Here is an 18266-nt window from a genome sequence, read left to right as displayed (position 1 = left end):
AAATCCTGTTGCTGACCAGCTCACTGGCTCCCAGCTGAGCTAGTGGAAGGCAGCAAAACACAGCCAGTGATTGTCACTAATTGAAGTTTTTTAACCCAGATCTCTCCAGGGAGATGATGAGTTTTCACCAGGGATCCTTTCTGCAGGCGGGAGGGGGCATATCACCATGTCACAGGCAGGAGTTATGGTTTTTATCTCCAGAAGGGTCGTTTCCTTTCCTTTTTTTCTCCTCCTCTTTTCTTTTTTTAACTTAAATCTGCCCTGGGCCATTTTTTGATGAGCTTCTGTCTCTGATCTGTCTGACATTGCAAATGCTCTTGCCTTTCACATCCATCTTTGTGCTGTTGCCAATCTGTTGTGTATAAAGTCAGTGCTTTCATAAGCTGGCTGAGATGAAATCTCTCTAATTATTTTTGTGATTCTTTCCTGTTTTCAATGAGGGAAACCTCGACGGGCTCTGGTAGAAGCCGACTGATCCCTCTGTCATGTGAAAGGTAATGAATTTCTGCAGGTCTCATGCTCTTTCCTCCCTCGCCTCCCGGGCTCCGGCTGGGGAAGGGAGCAGGTCCCGTCCAGCCGGGAGAGGCGGGTGCAGCCCTGACTGCAGACGCGGCCTCCCTCTTTGGCTCCTGGCGGGGTGGGTGCATGGGTTTTTCCCTGCCGTTTTTGTTTCTTGTGGAGCTGCCTCTGCAGGCGGTTACACCCTGCTATCCCAGGAAGCCGACTTGCATTCAAAGGCTCTGCCAGTCCCTTGGCACTGGCTTTGTGCTGCAGGTTACGGGGACGGCTCCGGCAGCCCGGTCTTGGTGGAGGGGAAGGTGTTCTCCTCTCCCAGAACAACCTGGGCACCAGAATAATTGCAGGGCTGGGTTAAATTGCCTCGAAGCCCCTCTGGGCTGCTGCCTCTCCTCCCTGCGCTGAGCTGGCAGCACCAGCTCCCGCAGCACCAGATTTCCCTTGGCGGTGTCGTGCTCGGCTTTCGGGGCTCCCCTCACTCTATAGCCCATAAGAAGGGGCTGGTTTTCCTGCTACAGCCTCGCCAGGGCCGAGGGGCAGCTCGGGACAGGCAGGACAGAAGGCTCTGCCACCCTTCAGCTTGTCAATGGTGGCACCAAAAACGCCACCGCTCCAAGGGCCACGTGCAGCCCCAAGAGCTGGGCTCCCCCTTCTCCAGCTGGGCTGCCAAATCCAGGGGTGAGCCCGCTGGCGTTAGGTGGGTTGTTTTATGGCTTCATGATGCCTTTGCACGGCAGCGCTGGGGCTGGAGGCGTCACAAGCTCACGTTATCGGGACCCTTCGCGCCGGGCAGGGGGAACCAGTATGGACCAGCGTGCTTTGTGCTGGGTTGGGGGCTCGTGGCGAGGGCTGGAGAGCCCTCGGGATTTTGCAGCCTGTGCGCTCGGTGCAGCATTTCAGCTGTGAAGCCCAGCGAAGATGATTTGAATAATTTAATACCGGGCTGTGACCAAGCCTGGCGAAAGGGTAAAGGAAACAAAGAGGCCCCCAGCCCCGAGCAACAATAGCTCTTGAAACGACAAGCCGAGGCATGTCCGCGCTGCCGGAGGCAGAAAGCAGCCCGGGCAAATAGGCCAGTTGCATTCCTCACGTCTGCTGCTTTGTTTCCCTGCAGAAGCTCCCGGTGAAAACTGCAGGTCTCAGGGCTTCTCCCTTTATCCTGGTTTTGTTCCCGCGTCCCGCCGAGGCGGTGGTGGATGAGCCGCATCGCCGTGGCTCTTCCTGCTAAGGAAGGGAGCGGGCAGGGGAGGCGACGCGGGGACGAGGCTGCCTGCTCTTGTGCATCGCAACGGGTGCGGGTCCCCTCTGGTCATTGTCACCCAGGGAAAGCCCATCCCTGTTCCCGTGCTCCGTAACGTCCTGCTGAGCTGGGACCACCGCTGTCAGCAGGAAACAGCCCAAACCGCCTGCTGATGCCGGAGCTGTTTTGATTTGATTCCGGCACCTCTGTCGTGGTCGTATCCCCGTTCCCACGACGCTTGGCAGAAAGTGCGGCTGCCGTCCGTCTGTCCAGCCGCCCCGCTGCCCTTACCCCCCCCGCCTTCCCTGGCCACGAGTCCCCAGAAGCAGGGAGAAGACTCTCCCCGCTCCTTTCCCTGGGGCGAAACGCTCCATCTTCACTTCTTTAGAAGCCGGAGCGCTGGTTTTCTCTCCCTCCGGTCTAAACACGAGGCAGACGGATAGAGCAGGGGCGCAGGGCAGGGAGAGGCTGGGGGGAGAAGGCAGGAGGCCTCCCCGAGCCCAGATGGATTCAAGGACTGACCTGTCATGGGGGGGACGGGGAACATATCGCCTGTACAAAGGGAATTGCCCTGCCCGGAGGTTGTGCGTCGCCTTTGTGTGAGACAAACGCCTGGCTGTGATGTTGAGTGCGAGGAGGGTGTTAGGGAGAAGGGGAAAAGGAGGGCATCTTTGTTTGCAGGGTCTGACACCTCCCAGCCGTCCTGCCGGCACTGCCAGCGCCTTCTGATGGCTTTGTCAGCTCCTGGCTAATTAGCGGAGGTGCTCTTTAGTGAGGGTTAGGGAAGAAAAATTTTTAAAACATCAAAGAGAAGCAGTAAATAGTGATAAAACTCGGCTGTTTTGTGCCTGTCATTGGAGACGCAGGCTTTCTGAGCAGGCAGCAGTGCTGCGTCCTATGCCTTCTGCGGGGGAGCCCTGGGGAGTCCCCCCCGGCCCCCCGGGACAATGACACACGGGGCCGAGGGCTCGTCCTTTTGGCTGGAACCCGGTCCCGTAGCGGTGTCCAGGGACGGTTTTTAGACAGGGCCGTGTCACAGCGTGTCGGGGCGGGTGTCTGGGGCAGCGCCTTTCTCCTGTTGGGAGGGGAGCCTGGCTCCGGGGCGTTGCGGTGACTTAGTGGCAGAACCAGATGGACAGCGGGGCTGAATATAGATCCTGCCCTGGGGGGGGGTGGGTCACAGCTCTGAGCAAACCGAGCCAAGAGCATCGCCACCCCAGGCTGTCACCCCCACGGCAGCCCGGAGGTGCACCCCGCTGCTCTCTGAACGTTGCCCACCGTCGTTTGTTTTCACGCGTTGGGTTTCCAGGTTCTCTGGGAGCTGGTTAAAGTTTAGCTCGCTGCTCTCCCCCCATCCGAGCAGGCTGACGGCTAAGTCGCATCCCTCGGAAAAGACCCCCGCGGTGGCTGTTCATGCTCGACATACTCCGGTACAAGCTTCCCCGCTATTTGGGTGTCAGGAGCTGTTTGCGGCTCAGGCTGTGGCAGGGTAACCTGTTATCCCTCAGGGTAACCCCCGAAATCAGCCACCCGTCCCCTTGTTGGCGGCTCCGGCAGCGAGAGCGGGCAGGCTGCCCGCCTTTCTCCCCCCCCGCCCCCGGGCTGCTGGAGGATTTTATTTTAAGCAGAGCCTCTCGGGGAGAAGAGTAACGTGAGCTCCTTGAGTGACAAGTGATAGAGCTTGACTTGCTTAGCGTGTCCCCCAGGAATCCCTCTCCTCTGCCATTTGCTAATTGAAAACTGCTAACATTTGGGTCTGGAGCAACTGCCGCCCTTAATGGGAAGCTGGCTGGAGCGCGCGTTGGTGGGACTAACACATGCTCGCAGCCTGTCATCTGCTCCTCTCCATCTCTAGGGAAAGGGGCAAATACTCCCATATGCTGCTCCGGTTTCTGAAAGAGTGAAGTGGGGGCTGGAGCCAGACAGGATTTTTTTTTTTTTTCTTTTATTCTCCCTTTTCCAAGCCCCTGCTCAGAGGTTAGAGACTGCGGGCCGGAGGGATGCTCTTGCCTTGCAGCCCTGGGGTGCGAGCTCAGAGCAAGACGAAGCCATGGGAGTGTGCAGTCCCCCTTGTCCCTGCGCCATATGGGGGGGGTCAGGGCAGACCCTCCATGTCCTGCTGCCTCGTTTCCCAGCCCAGACCCTGCCGTGGGTGCCGGCTGGGATGTGGGGCACTGTCTGCAGGAGGAGAGGGCGGGAGCCGTCCCCCCCAGCGGCTGTGTGCGGGAGTGTGGTACCCCCGGGACACCCCGCTGCCAAGGAGGGGACACGGGGTCAGCGAGGACAGCATGGTGTGTGCCCCCACCCTGGGGGCCAGAGCCCGGCCCTGGGCCAGGGGAGGCTGTGGCCGGGCAAGGGGGGCTCTGCAGGTTGTGCACAAGCTCCTGGGGTGGCTGTGTCTGATGTGATGCTCCCCAAACCCCCGGGGGGGCTTTACCCGCTGTGGTGGGTCCTAAACCCCCCCCGGAGGGGCTGTGCCCACTGCAGTGGGTCTCAAACCCCCCCCGGCTGGCTGTGCCCGATGTGATGCTCCCCAAACCCTCAGGGGGGCTATCCCTGGGGCGGTGGATCCCAAAACCCCACGGGGTGGCTTTCCCCAGTACGGTGGGTCCCAAACCCCCCCCCCGAGGGGCTGTGCCCGCTGCAGTGGGTCCCAAAACCCCCCGGGGTGGCTGTCCCCAGTACGGTGGGTCCCAAACTCCCCCCGGGTGGCTGTGCCCGGTGTGATGCTCCCCAGACCACCCGGGGTGGCTGTCCCCCGTACGGGGGGGTCCCAAACCCTCCAGGGTGCCTGTCCCCGGTGCGGTGGGTCCCAACCCCCGCCGGACGTGCCTTGCCCGAAGCGCTGCCCCCCGAGCCCCGGGGGTGTCGGGGCCGCTCCATCCCGGTGGCAGCGGGGCGGGGAGGCGGAGCCGGGAGGGAGGCGGTGCCGGTGCCCGGCCCCCGGCCCCGGCCCCGGGCGCGGGGCGGTGTCAGGCCGGTTCCACCGCCCCGTCCGGCCCCCGGGCGGAGCCGGGCGAGGGAGCGCGGCGGAGGCGAGCGGGGAGCGGCGGAGGCGAGCGGGGCGGCGGGATGCCGGGCTACGACTACAAGCTGCTGGAGCGGCCGCGGCGGCGGGTGCTGTGCCCGCTCTGCGGGAAGCCCATGCGGGAGCCCGTCCGCGTCTCCACCTGCGGCCACCGCTTCTGCGACACCTGCCTGCAGGAGTTCCTCAGGTGAGCCCCGACGGGACGCCACGGCCGCCCCGACATGGCGTCATGTCGCGCACCCCTTCCCCCGCCCCCCAGAGAGTCACCCCCGTCACCCCCCGATCCGGGGGTCCGCACACCGGGGGGCAGTAGGTGATTCTTCTCCCCCGACCCTCCCACCCCGTCGGACCCGGGTGCCCCGGGGAGGGCTGCGGGGTGCCCGGGGGTGCGGGGAGCCCCGGGCCGGGGAGGGGGCGCGCCCGGGGCCGTGACAGCCGCACCGCGGGGTGCAGCGGCCCGTGGCCCCTCTCGGTGAGGAGGAGGAGGAGGAGGAGGAAGAGGAGGGCCGGCTGGAGCCCGGAGCGGCGAGTTTCGAGCGTTTACAAAGATTTGTGCTTAACCCCTTCCTGCCCCGGCCCCGCCGGAGGAAGAGACCGGGGAGGGGGGGAAGGGGGGTCCGGCCACCCCCGTGCCCACGGGTGAGCGCGACCCGACCGTGGGTGCTCGCTGGGAGCGAGGGGACGGGGCCCTTTCCGCCCCCCCGCGGTTTGGCAGCCCCGGCCCAGGTACTGGTAGCCAACCGGGGCTGTTTTTTGACTACCGGGGCTGTTTTTTGACTACCGGGGCTGATTTTTGGCCACCGTGCCCGGTGCGGGGACGAAGGTTCCACAGCAGCACGGCGAGGGGGTGTCCGTGCCCTCCCCCGGGGCGGGTGTGCGGCGGTGCCAAGCGTCACCCCGGGCCCCGGTTTCCGCCACCGCCTCCGGCTGCGCCTCGCCCCGCCGAGGAGACCTTTGCCCGGGCCGGGGGGCCCCGCGGGCACGGTCGCCACTGGCTGGTTTCTACGAAACCGGGCGTTCCCCGGGGCCGGTGCCAGGCAGCGCCTCCGCTCCCCTCCCGCACCCGCCCCGCGGGCACCCCCGGCTCTACCGGGGCGGCCGGACACCGGGGTCCCCCGCACCGAGACACCCCCTGCCCCGACGTTTGCAGCGGATCAGGTTTGTGGATCTCCTGGGCTGAGCCCTCCAGCCCCGCTGGGGGCGGGGGGGGGGTACGGGGGGGTGGTGTGTGTGTGCCAGGGGGTCCCCTGCCCCGTCACCTCGCTGCACCCCGACACGCCGCGAAGGTCAGAGGCAAGGACGGTCCCCCCCCGGGCGCTGCCTCAGCACATTCCCTGCCCGGCCGAGCGTGAGGAATGGGGAGGCTTTGTCAGGGATTAGGCGCTGGCTTCGGGTCACCCTCCCGCTTCCCCCTGCCAGCTCCGGCACCCCGACACCGCACGCGGGGTGCAGGCAGGGCCCGCGGCCCCTGGAAAGGCGGCAGGGTGATGCCAGCCCTGGGACGATGCCAGCCGTGGGGCAACGGCAGCCATGGGCTCCCCAGAAAGGGCTGGGTGCCCGGCCCCGTCCGCGAGCAGCTTATCTCAGTGGGTACCCGGTGACTCCCATGGAAACACCCGGATTGGGCACGTGGCAGGGCTGGATGTGGCCGTGCCCCGTGGGGCTGGCACCCCGCAGCACAGGGATGGTTTTTCCTGGGGGTCCCTTGGCACGCCGTCACAGGGCTGGTGGCCGCAGGGGGTGTCGCCGCGCCGTGCCCGGCCATCCCAGGCCAGCACGTGCCGGGTGGCACTGCTGGCTCCGTCGCGCCGTCTCGCATCCCTTTGGCAGCCCCGGTGGAGGCTGCGCCGGCGCCTGCCAAGGGCATGCGGTGATTAGAAGTGCAGGGGCTGCGCGCGGGCAGGGTGACCTGGCGGCCTCGTCCGGAGCCACCTTGGGGACGCCAGAGCCCTGGGGTCCCTGCTGTGTGTCCCTGTGGGCAGCACCCACGGCCTCCCACCCCAATGTGCATCAGGGGTGGCGTATGGGGTGCCACCCGTGTCTGTCCCCGGGCACGGTGTCGTGGGGGCTGGAGTGATGGTGGCTCCTGGCCAGCCACGTCACAGCTCTATCCTCATCCCTCCAGAGGTCAGGGTTTAATGGGACCATTCCCAGCCTGGGGACGGCTCTCGAGTAGAGCACCCCATCCTGGGGGCCCAGCAGGATGGGGACCCCTCTGGGATGGCTGCCTGTCCCCTGTCCCGGCTCACCGCGGTGGCTGGTGGGGCCATTTCCTGTGGAGCGGGAGCCCCGGGGGCTGTGCATCCGGGCTGCACATCTGGCGCCCAGCTGTTGTCCCCCCCCCACCCCCGCTTGGGCCCCAGCACCTGGGGCTGTGGGTGCCTGTGTCCCCTGCCGGCACCGCTCCCAGCCAGCTGCCGGCACCCTGCCTTAATCCTGGGGGGGCCGGGGTGGGCGAGGGGGCTGCCGGGGCTCCAGATGGTGCCACGCTCACGGCGGCTGGCCCAGGCCCCCAGGGACCGCGGCCGCCATACCCGGCTCGGGCAGGGGGGGGCTGCCCCGGGGGTTGTCTGGCGGGGGCATTTCCCAGCTCAGACAGATGGAGCAGGATTAGGGCTGCGGCTCCCCGAGGGCCGCGGCTGGATTTGGTGCGCGGCGAGCGCTTGGCGGCAGAGGGGCAGCACCGATGTCCTCTGGCCGGATGGCGGGGGACCCCGTGGGACATCATGGCACCGGTGACTCTGCATCCCCCAGCCCTGCGTGATCCTGACCCCTCTCTGTGTCTTGCAGTGAAGGTGTTTTCAAGTGCCCGGAGGACCAGCTGCCCCTGGACTATGCCAAGGTGAGCCTGGCACGTGGACGGGGTACTCCCGCTCCAAGGGGACATCCCCGTCACCTGTGTCCCCCACCAAGGGGCTGTCCCCGGGCTCCGCACACCCGCCTGGCACAGCCGCGCCGGCCTGGCACGGGCGCCCGCGCGGAAGCAAGAGCCCTTTGTGCCGCGGGGCCGGGGAACGGAAACCCACCCCCAACAAAGGACGCTTGTTCGTGTGCCGGTGGGGGGGATCCGGCCCCCGGGCAGCGTGCCTGCGGCCGCCGGCCAAGCTGCTGGGCTTGGGGTGGGGTGGGGGGGGGTCCCCGTGCCCCCCTGCGACCCGGTGCGGGATGCTGATCCTCCGGTGCCGCTTCCCCAGATCTACCCCGACCCGGAGCTGGAGGCGCAGGTGCTGAGCCTAGCCATCCGCTGCATCCACAGCGAGGAGGGCTGCCGCTGGACCGGGCTCATCAAGCACCTCCAGGTAGGGTCCGGCAGGATGGTGTGGTGTTGGGGAGGGGCCAAGGGTGCACCCCACGGCTGCCCCCTCACCCTCTCTATGCCCCCCTCCCCCAGGCCCATCTGGGCACCTGCGGCTTCAACGTCATCCCCTGCCCCAACCGGTGCAGCGCCAAGCTGAGCCGCCGCGACCTGCCCGAGCACGTCCAGCACGGCTGCCCCAAGCGCCGGGTCAAGTGCGAGTTCTGCGCCAGCGACTTCACCGGGGAGGCCTTCGAGGTAGGCAACCGGAGCCGGGGGGAGCCACCATGCCAGCGTTCATGGCCGTGGTGGAGACACTGCGGGGGACACAGCTGGCAGGGGTGTGATGGGGGACGTGGGCTGGCTGCGGGCATCATGGGGGGTGTAGCCAGGCTGGGGGTGCAACGTGGGGACCTAGATGGGCTGCAGGGCACCGTGGGGACACAGCCTGGCCATGGGGACAACCTGGATGGGGGACACAGCCTGGCCATGGGCACAAAGCCTGGATGGGGGACACCATGGGGACACAGCTTGGCCATGGGAACAGGGCCTGGATAGGGGACACTATGGGGACACAACCTGGTCGTGGGACAGAACCCAGATGGGGGACGCCTTCGGGGGCACAGCCTGGCCATGGGAACAGGGCCTGGATGGAGGACACCATGGGGGACACAGCTTGGCAATGGGAACAGCTTGGATGGAGGACACCGTGAGGGACACAACCTGGCCATGGGGACAGAGGCTGGATGGGGGACACCACGGGGGACAGAGGCTGGATGGGGGACGCCTTGGGTGACACAGCCTGGCCGTGGGCACAAAGCCTGGATGGGGGACACCATGGGGGGACACAGCCTGGCCATGGGGACAGCTTGGGTGGGGGACACCATGGGGGACACAGCCTAGCCGTGGGGACAGCGCATGACACTATGGGGGGGAGCCCAACCTGGGGAGAGAGCCTGGGTGGTGGACACTATGGGGGGGCACCGCGTGGTCCCATCCCTGGCAGGGCTGGCCCGTGTGGGCAGCCGGAGGGTGACGATGCTGCCGCGGTCCCCAGGGCCACCAGGGCACGTGTCCCCAGGAGAGCGTGTACTGCGAGAACAAGTGCGGGGCCCGCATGATGCGGCGCCTGCTGTCCCAGCACGCCCTGGCCGAGTGCCCCAAGCGCACCCAGCCCTGCACCTACTGCGCCAAGGAGTTCGTCTTCGACACCATCCAGGTGAGACGGGGCCCACGGGGACTCTCGTCCCACCGGCTCCTGGCCCCATCTGACGGCCGCTCTCCGTCCCCAGAACCACCAGTACCAGTGTCCCCGGTACCCTGTGCCCTGCCCCAACCAGTGCGGGACGCCCAGCATCGCCCGGGAGGACGTGCCCACCCACCTCAAGGAGAGCTGCAACACGGCCATGCTGCTGTGTCCCTTCAAGGAAGCCGGCTGCAAGCACCGGGTGAGTGCGTCCCCGTCCCTGTGCCAGTGTCCCCATCCTCCCCTGGCATCCTTGTGCCATCCCCACCATGGCATGCCTGTGCCCCGCAGCATCCCCACACCTCTGCCCTGACATCTGACCCATCCCCGGTGGTGCCCCTGTTCTCTGTCCCATCCGTGTAGCGCCGTGGTGTCCCCGTCCTTGTCCTGCCTCACCCCCGTGTGGCTTTGCCACCCAAGTGTCCCCATGCCATCTCGACCAGGTGTCCCTGTGTCCCCATGCCATCTCGACCAGGTGTCCCGCTGTCCCCATGGCATCCCTGTGTCCTCATGCCATCTCATCCAGGTGTCCTCATGCCATCTCAACCAGGCCTCCCTGTGTCCCCAGGGCATCCCCGTGCCATCCTGCTCCGGTACCCCCATGCCCCAACGCCATCTCCGTGACATCCCTGTGGCGTCTTTCTCCTGTCCTGTCCCACCCTGTGTCCCCACGCTGTCCTGTGCTGGCTGACGGTGCCGTTGTCCCCGCAGTGCCCCAAGCTGGCCATGGGCCGGCACCTGGAGGAGAGCACCAAGGCGCACCTGGGCATGGTGTGCGCCCTGGTGAGCCGGCAGCGGCAGGAGATCCTGGAGCTGCGGCGGGACGTGGAGGAGCTGTCGGTGAGCAGCGACGGGACCCTCATCTGGAAGATCGCCGACTACGCCCGCAAGCTGCAGGAGGCCAAAGCCCGCAGCAACTACGAGTTCTTCAGCCCCCCTTTCTACACCCACAAGTACGGCTACAAGCTCCAGGTCTCGGCTTTCCTCAACGGGAATGGGAGCGGGGAGAGCAGCCACCTCTCCGTCTACATCCGCGTGCTGCCGGGCGAGTACGACAACCTGCTGGAGTGGCCCTTCTCCTACCGCGTCACCTTCTCCTTGCTGGACCAGAGCGACCCTTCGCTCTCCAAGCCCCAGCACATCACCGAGACCTTCCACCCCGATCCCAACTGGAAAAACTTCCAGAAGCCGGGAGTCTCCCGCAGCTCCCTGGACGAGAGCACCCTGGGCTTCGGCTACCCCAAGTTCATCTCCCACGAGGACATCAAGAAGCGGAACTACGTGCGGGACAACGCCATCTTCATCAAAGCCTCCGTGGAGATCCCGCAGAAGATCCTGGCCTGAGCCCCGCTGTCCCGGGGACGGGGCGGGGGGGGGACAGGACGTGAACCGGGCACCCGCCCCGGGGGGACGCCCCACATGGTGCTGAGCCCCTGCCCGCAGCCGGTGGCCCTGCTCTGGGGACGCCGCGGCGGCCGCAGCCGGCGGCTCTCAGGTAGGCAGGGGCTGGGGCTGCTCCCCCCCGTCCCCCCCCACCCCCCGGGGCCGGGACCCCCTGCAGCCCCTTCTCAGGTGCCCGGGGGTGCCGGGGGGCTGGGCCCCCCAAGCCCCTCACCGAGGAGGGGCCGGCAGCCCCCGCCATCCTCGCTAGGGACCCCAGAGCCATATTTTGTAAGCTGGTGCCCCCCCCCGCCCCCGCCGGGAGCACGGTTGTTATTTATTACCCCGGGCCGGGGCCCGCTGCCCCCTCCCCGCCTCTTCTTTTGGTTTTTGGTTTTTTTTGGTTTTTTTTTTCAATAAACTTTTCTTGTATTTATTACGGCCGCCTGAACCTCCTTCCTTCCCCCACCCCCGGCTGGGGATGGGACGGGGGGGACCCCTGTCCCCAGCACCTCGGGGGGGGCTGGGGGGGGCGCGGAGCGGGGGTAATCCCTGACCCACATCCCGCAGCAGACGGGCTCAGATGGAGACGGTTAATTCGGTAATCGCCGGTGTCGGGGAGGGGGTGGGGGGGGTGTCACCAGCCCTGGGGTGCTGTTGTCCTGCAGCATCCAACCCCCCCCCCCCCCCGGCCCCTCATTAGCTCTGGGGTAATTAGAGCCGCGGGGGGAGGCAGGGCTGCGGAGCAGACAAGGCAATGGCGGGGGACAGTGGGGCAGTTTGGGGTGGGCCCGGCTGAATCAGGCCCCAGGTGTGTGTCGTCCCCCCCAAAAATCACCCTGGCAGTGGGGGGGTGTGTGTGTGTTGGGGGGGTGTCGCTGTCTCTGCACTAATCCCACAATTGCATTAGTGCCGACTCGGCTTAACACAATTAGCCCCTAATTAGCTGCACCCTGCGGCCACAGCAAGCCCCGGAGGGGGGGACAGTGGGGCCGGGGTGTGTGTCCCCCCTGCCCCAGGAATGTCCCCCCCGGTGGGTTCCAGCCCAACTGGGGGGAAGGGGGGAGGCTGGTGGTGCCCAGGGTGGTGGCACGTCCCCTGGGCTGGGGGGGCACCATGGGGGCATGGGGCGAGCCTCCTTTGCCACCCAAGTGTCCCCATGCCATCTCGACCAGGGGTCCCTGTGTCCCCACCACCCCAGGTGTCCAGTGCCAGCCTTTACTGGTGCCCAGTCCTTGCCTGTACTGGTGCCCAGTGTAAGCCCATACCGGTGCCCAGCGCCATTCCTACACTGGAACCAAATGCCAGCCCATGCTGGTGCCCAGTGCCAGCCCAAACTGGAGCCTGGTGCCAGACCAAACTGGTGCCCAGCATGAGCCTGTACTGGTGCCCAGTGCCGTCCCTATACTGGTGCCCAGTATAGCCCGTTGCCAGCCTGTCCTGGTGCCCAGTGCCGTCCCTATACTGGTGCCCAGTATAGCCCATTGCCAGCCTGTACTGGTGCCCAGTGCAATCCCTATACTGGTGCCCAGTATAGCCCATTGCCAGCCTGTACTGGTGCTCAGCGCCAGCCCATACTGGTGGCCATTGCCAGTCCTACACTGGAGCCAAATGCAAGCCCATACTGGTGCCCCGTGCCCTCCAAACTGGTGCCCAGTGCCAGCCTGTTCTGATGCCCCACACCAACCTGTACTGGTGCCCAGTATCAGCCTTATACCGGTGCCCAGTGCCAGCCCCTACTGACGCCCAGTTCTTGCCCATACTGGTGCCCAGTGTAAGCCCATACTCTTCCTTGCTGCCAGCCCTACGCTGGAGCAAAATGCAAGTCCATACTGGTGGCCAGTGCCAGCCCGTACTGGTGCCGAGTGCCAGCCCCTGTTGATGCCCAGTGCCAGCCTATATTGGTGTCGAGAGCCAGCCCATACCGGTGCCCAGTGCCAGCCTGTACTGGTGCCAAATGCCAGCCCCTGTTGATGCCCAGTGCCCGCCCCACTGATGCCCAGACCTTGCCCATACTGGTGCCCAGTGCCAGCCCGTACTGGTGCCGAATGCCAGCCCCTGTTATGCCCAGTGCCAGCCTATACTGGTGCCGAGTGCCAGCCCATACTGGTGCCGAGTGCCAGCCCGTACTGGTGCCGAATGCCAGCCTCTATTGATGCCCAGTGCCAGCCCATACTGGTGCCGAATGCCAGCCCCTGTTGGTGCCCAGTGCCCGCCCCATTGATGCCCAGACCTTGCCCATACTGGTGCCCAGTGCCAGCCCGTACTGGTGCCGAATGCCAGCCTCTATTGATACCCAGTGCCAGCCCATACTGATGCCCGTTCCCGGCCCGCGCTGCCGTCCCGGAGCCCTCCCGCCGGTGCTGGGCTCGGCTCTGCGGCGCCGCCGCGCGGTGTTTGCGGGGCCGCTCCCGCACCGCGCCGGGGAGGAGGACGGCGGGCGGGGGGGGGGATCATCACCCCGGGCAGGGCCCAGCCCCTGCCATGGCTCTGTGACACCCAGTCCCCCCCCACACACCCCGGAGGCACCCGCTGCCGCCAAACCCGGCTGCTCTACAGCACATTTCCCTCTTTTCAGCTTTTTTTTTTTTTTTTTTTTTTTTTTTTCTCTCCTAAAGAGCCTTAACTCGCTTTTTTTGCTTGGTTAAGGCTGATGGGAGCTGAGCTACGATAAGGGTAAAGCATCAGCCAACACCTGACCTGCATAGATTATATATATATATATATATATATTTTTTTGTGTGTGTGTGTGTGTGTGTGTGTATATATGTGTGTGTGTACATATACACTCTCACACACACACACATACACACATATATATAAAAGAGATTTATATGTAGGTTTTTTTTTTTTAAATATATCTACATGTTCTATTTATTATATACTATATTTATGATTAGATATTTATATAATTTTTTTATATGGTCTATATTTGATTATATATATTTTTATATATATTTTACATATATTCTGTAGCGTGTATTTATTATCTCCATGTTAGTCAGCCGTTAACATGTGGGCACATACACACAGCCGCTGTACAGGCCCTGGCCTGGTCCCACGGCCAGCCCATACAGCAGGGTGTTGGCAGCCTCTTGTTGCCCCCCCCCCCAAAAAAATTACCTTAAAAAAAAAAACCACAAAACAAAACTCTATATTATTTATGAGATAAAAGCTTCAGCTACTGTGGTGAAGGCCTGCGCGGCGTCTCCTGTCCGTGCTCGTTGAAAAACCCACCACGAGAAGCCACGAGGGGGGAAAAAAAAAAATAAACCTGGGGAGCCGGGACAGTGACACCACAGGGTCACCCTCCTCGGCTCCCCGGGTTTATTTTCCACCCCCCCGACCTTCTCTCCCCGCAGTGCCGGGGTTGGAAATGTCACAGGAGCTTCAAGCACCTCTTGACTTTCCCGCGTTTGCGTAAAATCGGGGTGGGAAAAAATAAATGCCACCCCCCCCCACACACACACACACGAGCCGGGCCGTGAAGTGGGAGGTGATGCTCTTAATATTCATGGAGGAGAGGGAGGGAAAAAAAAACCAAAAAAAACACAAACCAAAAAAAAAAAAACCCACCAAAAATCGATGCGCTGCTAAATTTAGCCTCAAATCTCAAGTTTAAAAATAAAACTTCCCGGAAACTTGTTGGTTTGAGGATTTATTCTGAAAGGCCAGAACCTGCCAGCTCGATCCCGGCTCCATGGAGCCACCGCCCCGGTGTGGCACAGGATGCTCCGGGACAGAAAGCGTCATTAAATGCCCTTTAAACGCCCCATAAATCGAGGAAGGCCCCCCCCCCCCCGGGCTGGACGGCAGGGGCCAGACCTTTGTTTAGGACCCCCCCAGTCACATGGGAGATGCCCTTATCTACATCCACACCCCCCCCTCCAAAATCCTTTTAACACCTTTGGGATGAAGACAGGGAGAAATTTTGGTAAAACCACGTCGTCTAAAAGCCCCGATTTGTGGTGATTTATTGACGCCTCTTAGCCAAGACGCCTACACCAGACGTTCGTATTTCATCAGGAGAAAAAAAAAAAACGCACGACAAATTTGCTCTTCACGGCCTTTATTAAAACCCTGTCCGGGCTTCCCCCCTCCCCCCCCCACCCCCCCCAGCCCTTTGCCTCCCCGGGAGCGAAGGGTTTGAGGAGGGGGCGAAGGGGAGGGTTTTACAGTGGGACCGTTTAAATCTCGGTGCCCTTTTTCCCCACGCCGTTTCCCGGGCACCCCTCAGGCGAGCGGCCATCCCCGCTGAATTAACGGCTTGCACCCGATTGCCTTGAAATTAACTTAAAACTAATGAGAGAAAACACTCCAGTAATTTTATCGCAATTTGGGCTTGTTGAGCATTGGAAGAGCATCCGAAAGGCGGCTGTTGTTGGAGGATGTCCAACACGAGTCCCCAACCCAACTCCAACCTGCCCCTTTCCTTTGGCTCCTCCACCCCCGTGGGACCCTCCAGGACCCCCCTGGCATCGAGCGGGACTTTCTTCATCCACGATTTTTTGCAGCCGTTTCTCCTCTCCAAAGGGCCTCCACCACGAGACGACGGTTTTCGGCAGAGAACATCTGGGCGCGCCGCCTACCTTGGGTCAAACTCAACCTTGGCGTCCTCCTACCACCTCCCCGGGTACGGTGAGCTCAGCGTAGCGGGGAAAGACCAACCACAGCAATTAAATCTTTGGAAGAAAAACCCTATTTGGCCCTAAAGAAGTTTTAAAAGGCTGGATCTTACTCTGCCATCTGCCAGAAGCCTTCAGCTTGGTTGCGGCTGCAGGAACTCCTTGGCGGAGGCAGCAGCTGCTCACGCCGAAGTCCCCGCTGGCTCATTATCGCTCCAGATCTTCGCTCCGATAAACAGGTCTAACTCGCTGTGAAGACGATGGAAAAGTCTCCCGAAGAAGCTTTGCGGAAGGGATTCCTTCTGTTGGGAGGGGGACAGGGACAGATGAAGACACCAGATACCGAGGGAGCTCCAGCGATGAAAGGAGAGGAGGATCCCGCAGCTCCGGCTCCCCGGGGAAGGTGGACGGAGCGGCCGCTCTCGGGATGGTGTTTCTGGATGCTGGAGCCGGGATGCGGCAGTGCCGGAGGGCAAACAGAGCTCTTCCAGCTGAGCTCTGCGGGGCTAAGCTGCCCGCTTTAGCCCAAATCCCTGGAAAAGCATGCAGGAACTGAATACGTTTCTTAGTATCTGGGGAACACCGGGAACGGTATGAAAGGTATTAGTTTGGGAATCATCAGAGGGATTTTGACGCTCGGATGGTTGCAGCAAGCGCAGAGGAGACGGGGTTTGAGTTGTTGTGTCGTTCTCAGAGATGAAAGCAGATTAAATTACGATCACTGTAAAGGGGAGAAATCCCTCACGGCTCCTCTCTTCCAGGAGGGGTCCAGAAATGTTACGAATCCCCTTTAAAATTTTGTATTTAGTATTATATTAATAAGGAAAACTCCGAGTTAATCGCACGCACTATTAGGTCAGCACTTTGAAGGGGCAGCAGCTTCCAGGTCCAGCTTTTGGAGCAGCCCTATGTCTCCTCAAGAGGTTTCTCTCCCGGACAGGGAAAGTGGAGCTTTAGGGACAGCCCTAACCCTCGCAGACGTCATAAAAATCCCTCTTGAGTTCACCTCAATGGGACTTAAATCCTCCCCTCCTCCTCTTTTTATTAATTATTTCATCACCTTTCCAATGCGGAGATTTTGTATCTTCTGTTTTCCCAAACCTTCTGGATGCTCTTATCGGAGAAGGGCAGCCAGGCTGCGCCCGACGCAGTCGTACCCCGGGAACACAGGGAGACCCTTCCCCAAATTCCCTTTGGGACAAGCGCCCACCCCGTGCTGCTGCCCAGGGCCACGCACGCCCCAGGCGCTCGCGCTCCGTCAAACCAGCAGAAGGGTCTCTCCTTCTCTCTCTCTTTTTTTTTTTTTTTTTTTGCTTTTTATTTTTCCTGCAGACAAAAAAAAATTAAAAAAAAAAAAAAAATTCTAGTTCATACCCGTAGCACATAAGCAGCAGCGTTTATAATCAGTCTGTGGTTTAATGAAATACAGCAGCAATTCCCAGGTCTCTCCCCAGTGAGGCCCAGCAAACATTTCTGTTCGGTTTCCACGGGAGAGGCCGCGTCCCGCAGAGACATCTTTCACATCGAAAGCTTAAAGAAAATTCACAAGTGTCTTCATAAAAATGTTAACTTTGGGCTGTAACAAACTGGGCTTGCGATTTAACAGCTTCAAAGCTTCTGCTGGAAAGACAAGACACGCCAGAGATGGAAGCTTCCTCCTGGAAGGGTTTACAGCACTTTCGGGTTTATCCCTCCTAGGATCTATCCAATGTCCACCTCCGGCTGGCAGAGGAGATGGCAGGAACCATTAGAATAACGATATTCTGCTAAATCGGTGTGGTACGGTAAAGGGAAGAGATTTCAGTGCTGATATGCAGCGTAAATAGTTCAGGAAATCATCTGGAAATATCTTAGTTTATCCTCAAGGAGCAGAACCGGCACCTGCAAGTGCCCAGGATCCATCAGGGGACCTTGTGCCGGAGTCAGAGGTCAGGAAGGCACCGACCCACAGACGAAAAGACAGACAGAAAGGCAAGCCGAGCGCTGGGACAGGAGCCCAAAGGCAGGTGGCCATCGGGGTCCCCGGGAGAGGGAAGGTGTGTCCCTGGCCTTTGGGTCACTCTTATTTCTGCACCAGGCAGAGCACGAACTAAAACTGCGCGTGGACCAACGCTTCCAGGAGAGGACACCTCCTGCCACACACCGGACCACCAGGCTCGCGCCTCGGCTGCTCGTCCCTTTGTCACCTCGGTGAGGGACAGGGCCCTGTCTGGATCGCCGCGCCAGGCAGCGTATTCGGCGTTGGCTCTCAACTGGGGACGGGGCAGGTCGGGGTTTGCGTCTCTCTTTAGAGAAGACATAGTCGGGAAGGAGAAGGAAGGAGAGCCCACCAGCCACAGGCTGCTGCAGAAGTGAAAACGGGTGGTTTCAAGAAAAATCTCACTCCTAGAACAAAAGGAAGTATTCCAGTGTATTTTAATAGTAAAACAATTCCTATTTTTTAAGCAATGTCCCACCTGGATGAACCTGCTGTACCGGGGCAAAGTCTGAGAGGACGTGGCTCTACCTGCGTCCGCCCGTGCGGAACAATCCCCAACAACTCACCGCGTGCTGATAACGCAAACACCTCCCCGATACGGGAACCGCCACCACAGACACCCCAACACGGGACTCCACTCACCCCGGGAGAAGAGCAGGAGGAAAAAAAAAATAAAAAAATTAGCTTTTAATAACAGTCTGGGTTGAGAGTTGCAGCAGGCTACTGAACAGAGGAGATGCCAATGTTTTATTTAGTAAAAAGGTATGTATTCAGGTAGCAGAACACCTTACAGTAACTAACTCGGCAGGAAAGGTTAAAGTCATAGCACAGCCCTAGATCGATTTGGGGGGAGCGGGAGGGGGAAGACGAGGGGGAGAGTGGAAGGGAAGCAGCTTCAGACTCGAACCTTGGCTTCCAATAGAGTGTATTCAGAAAAATATTGCATGAAAAGCCTCAG

At 61.7% G+C, this 18266-nt stretch overlaps 2 protein-coding genes across 5 annotated transcripts in view; one reads left to right on the top strand and one right to left on the bottom strand.

Annotated features, from left to right (window-relative positions):
• The first annotated feature begins 415 nt into the window (after nt 1-415).
• TRAF4 (TNF receptor associated factor 4) lies at nt 416-11132 on the top strand. 2 transcript variants are annotated; one of them, XM_054209720.1, is made up of 7 exons: nt 416-494; nt 7575-7626; nt 7979-8083; nt 8176-8337; nt 9137-9298; nt 9372-9527; nt 10037-11132. In XM_054209720.1, exons 1-7 carry the CDS (start codon nt 436-438, stop codon nt 10667-10669), a joined length of 1329 nt encoding a protein of 442 aa, XP_054065695.1. In that variant the 5' UTR covers nt 416-435; the 3' UTR covers nt 10670-11132. The 2 variants fall into 2 exon arrangements, with proteins under 2 accessions (XP_054065695.1, XP_054065694.1); XM_054209719.1 differs by lacking the exon at nt 416-494 and adding an exon at nt 4760-4971.
• Nucleotides 11133-16726: 5594 nt separating this feature from the next.
• The window catches only part of FAM222B (family with sequence similarity 222 member B), a 38011-nt gene continuing 36471 nt past the window's right edge, over nt 16727-18266 (bottom strand). For all 3 annotated transcript variants that reach the window (XM_054208022.1, XM_054208024.1, XM_054208023.1), the window contains 2 exons: nt 17875-17940; nt 16727-17715 (listed from right to left, as the gene is read on the bottom strand). In XM_054208022.1, the coding sequence (XP_054063997.1) occupies nt 17253-17715; nt 17875-17940 (529 nt within the window). In that variant the 3' untranslated portion in view covers nt 16727-17252. The remainder of the gene's footprint in view (nt 17716-17874; nt 17941-18266) is intronic.

Source organism: Rissa tridactyla, chromosome 7, assembly GCF_028500815.1.
Source record: "Rissa tridactyla isolate bRisTri1 chromosome 7, bRisTri1.patW.cur.20221130, whole genome shotgun sequence".
Classification (NCBI taxonomy): Eukaryota; Metazoa; Chordata; class Aves; order Charadriiformes; family Laridae; genus Rissa; species Rissa tridactyla.
This window is presented reverse-complemented; position numbering and strand designations above follow the sequence as displayed.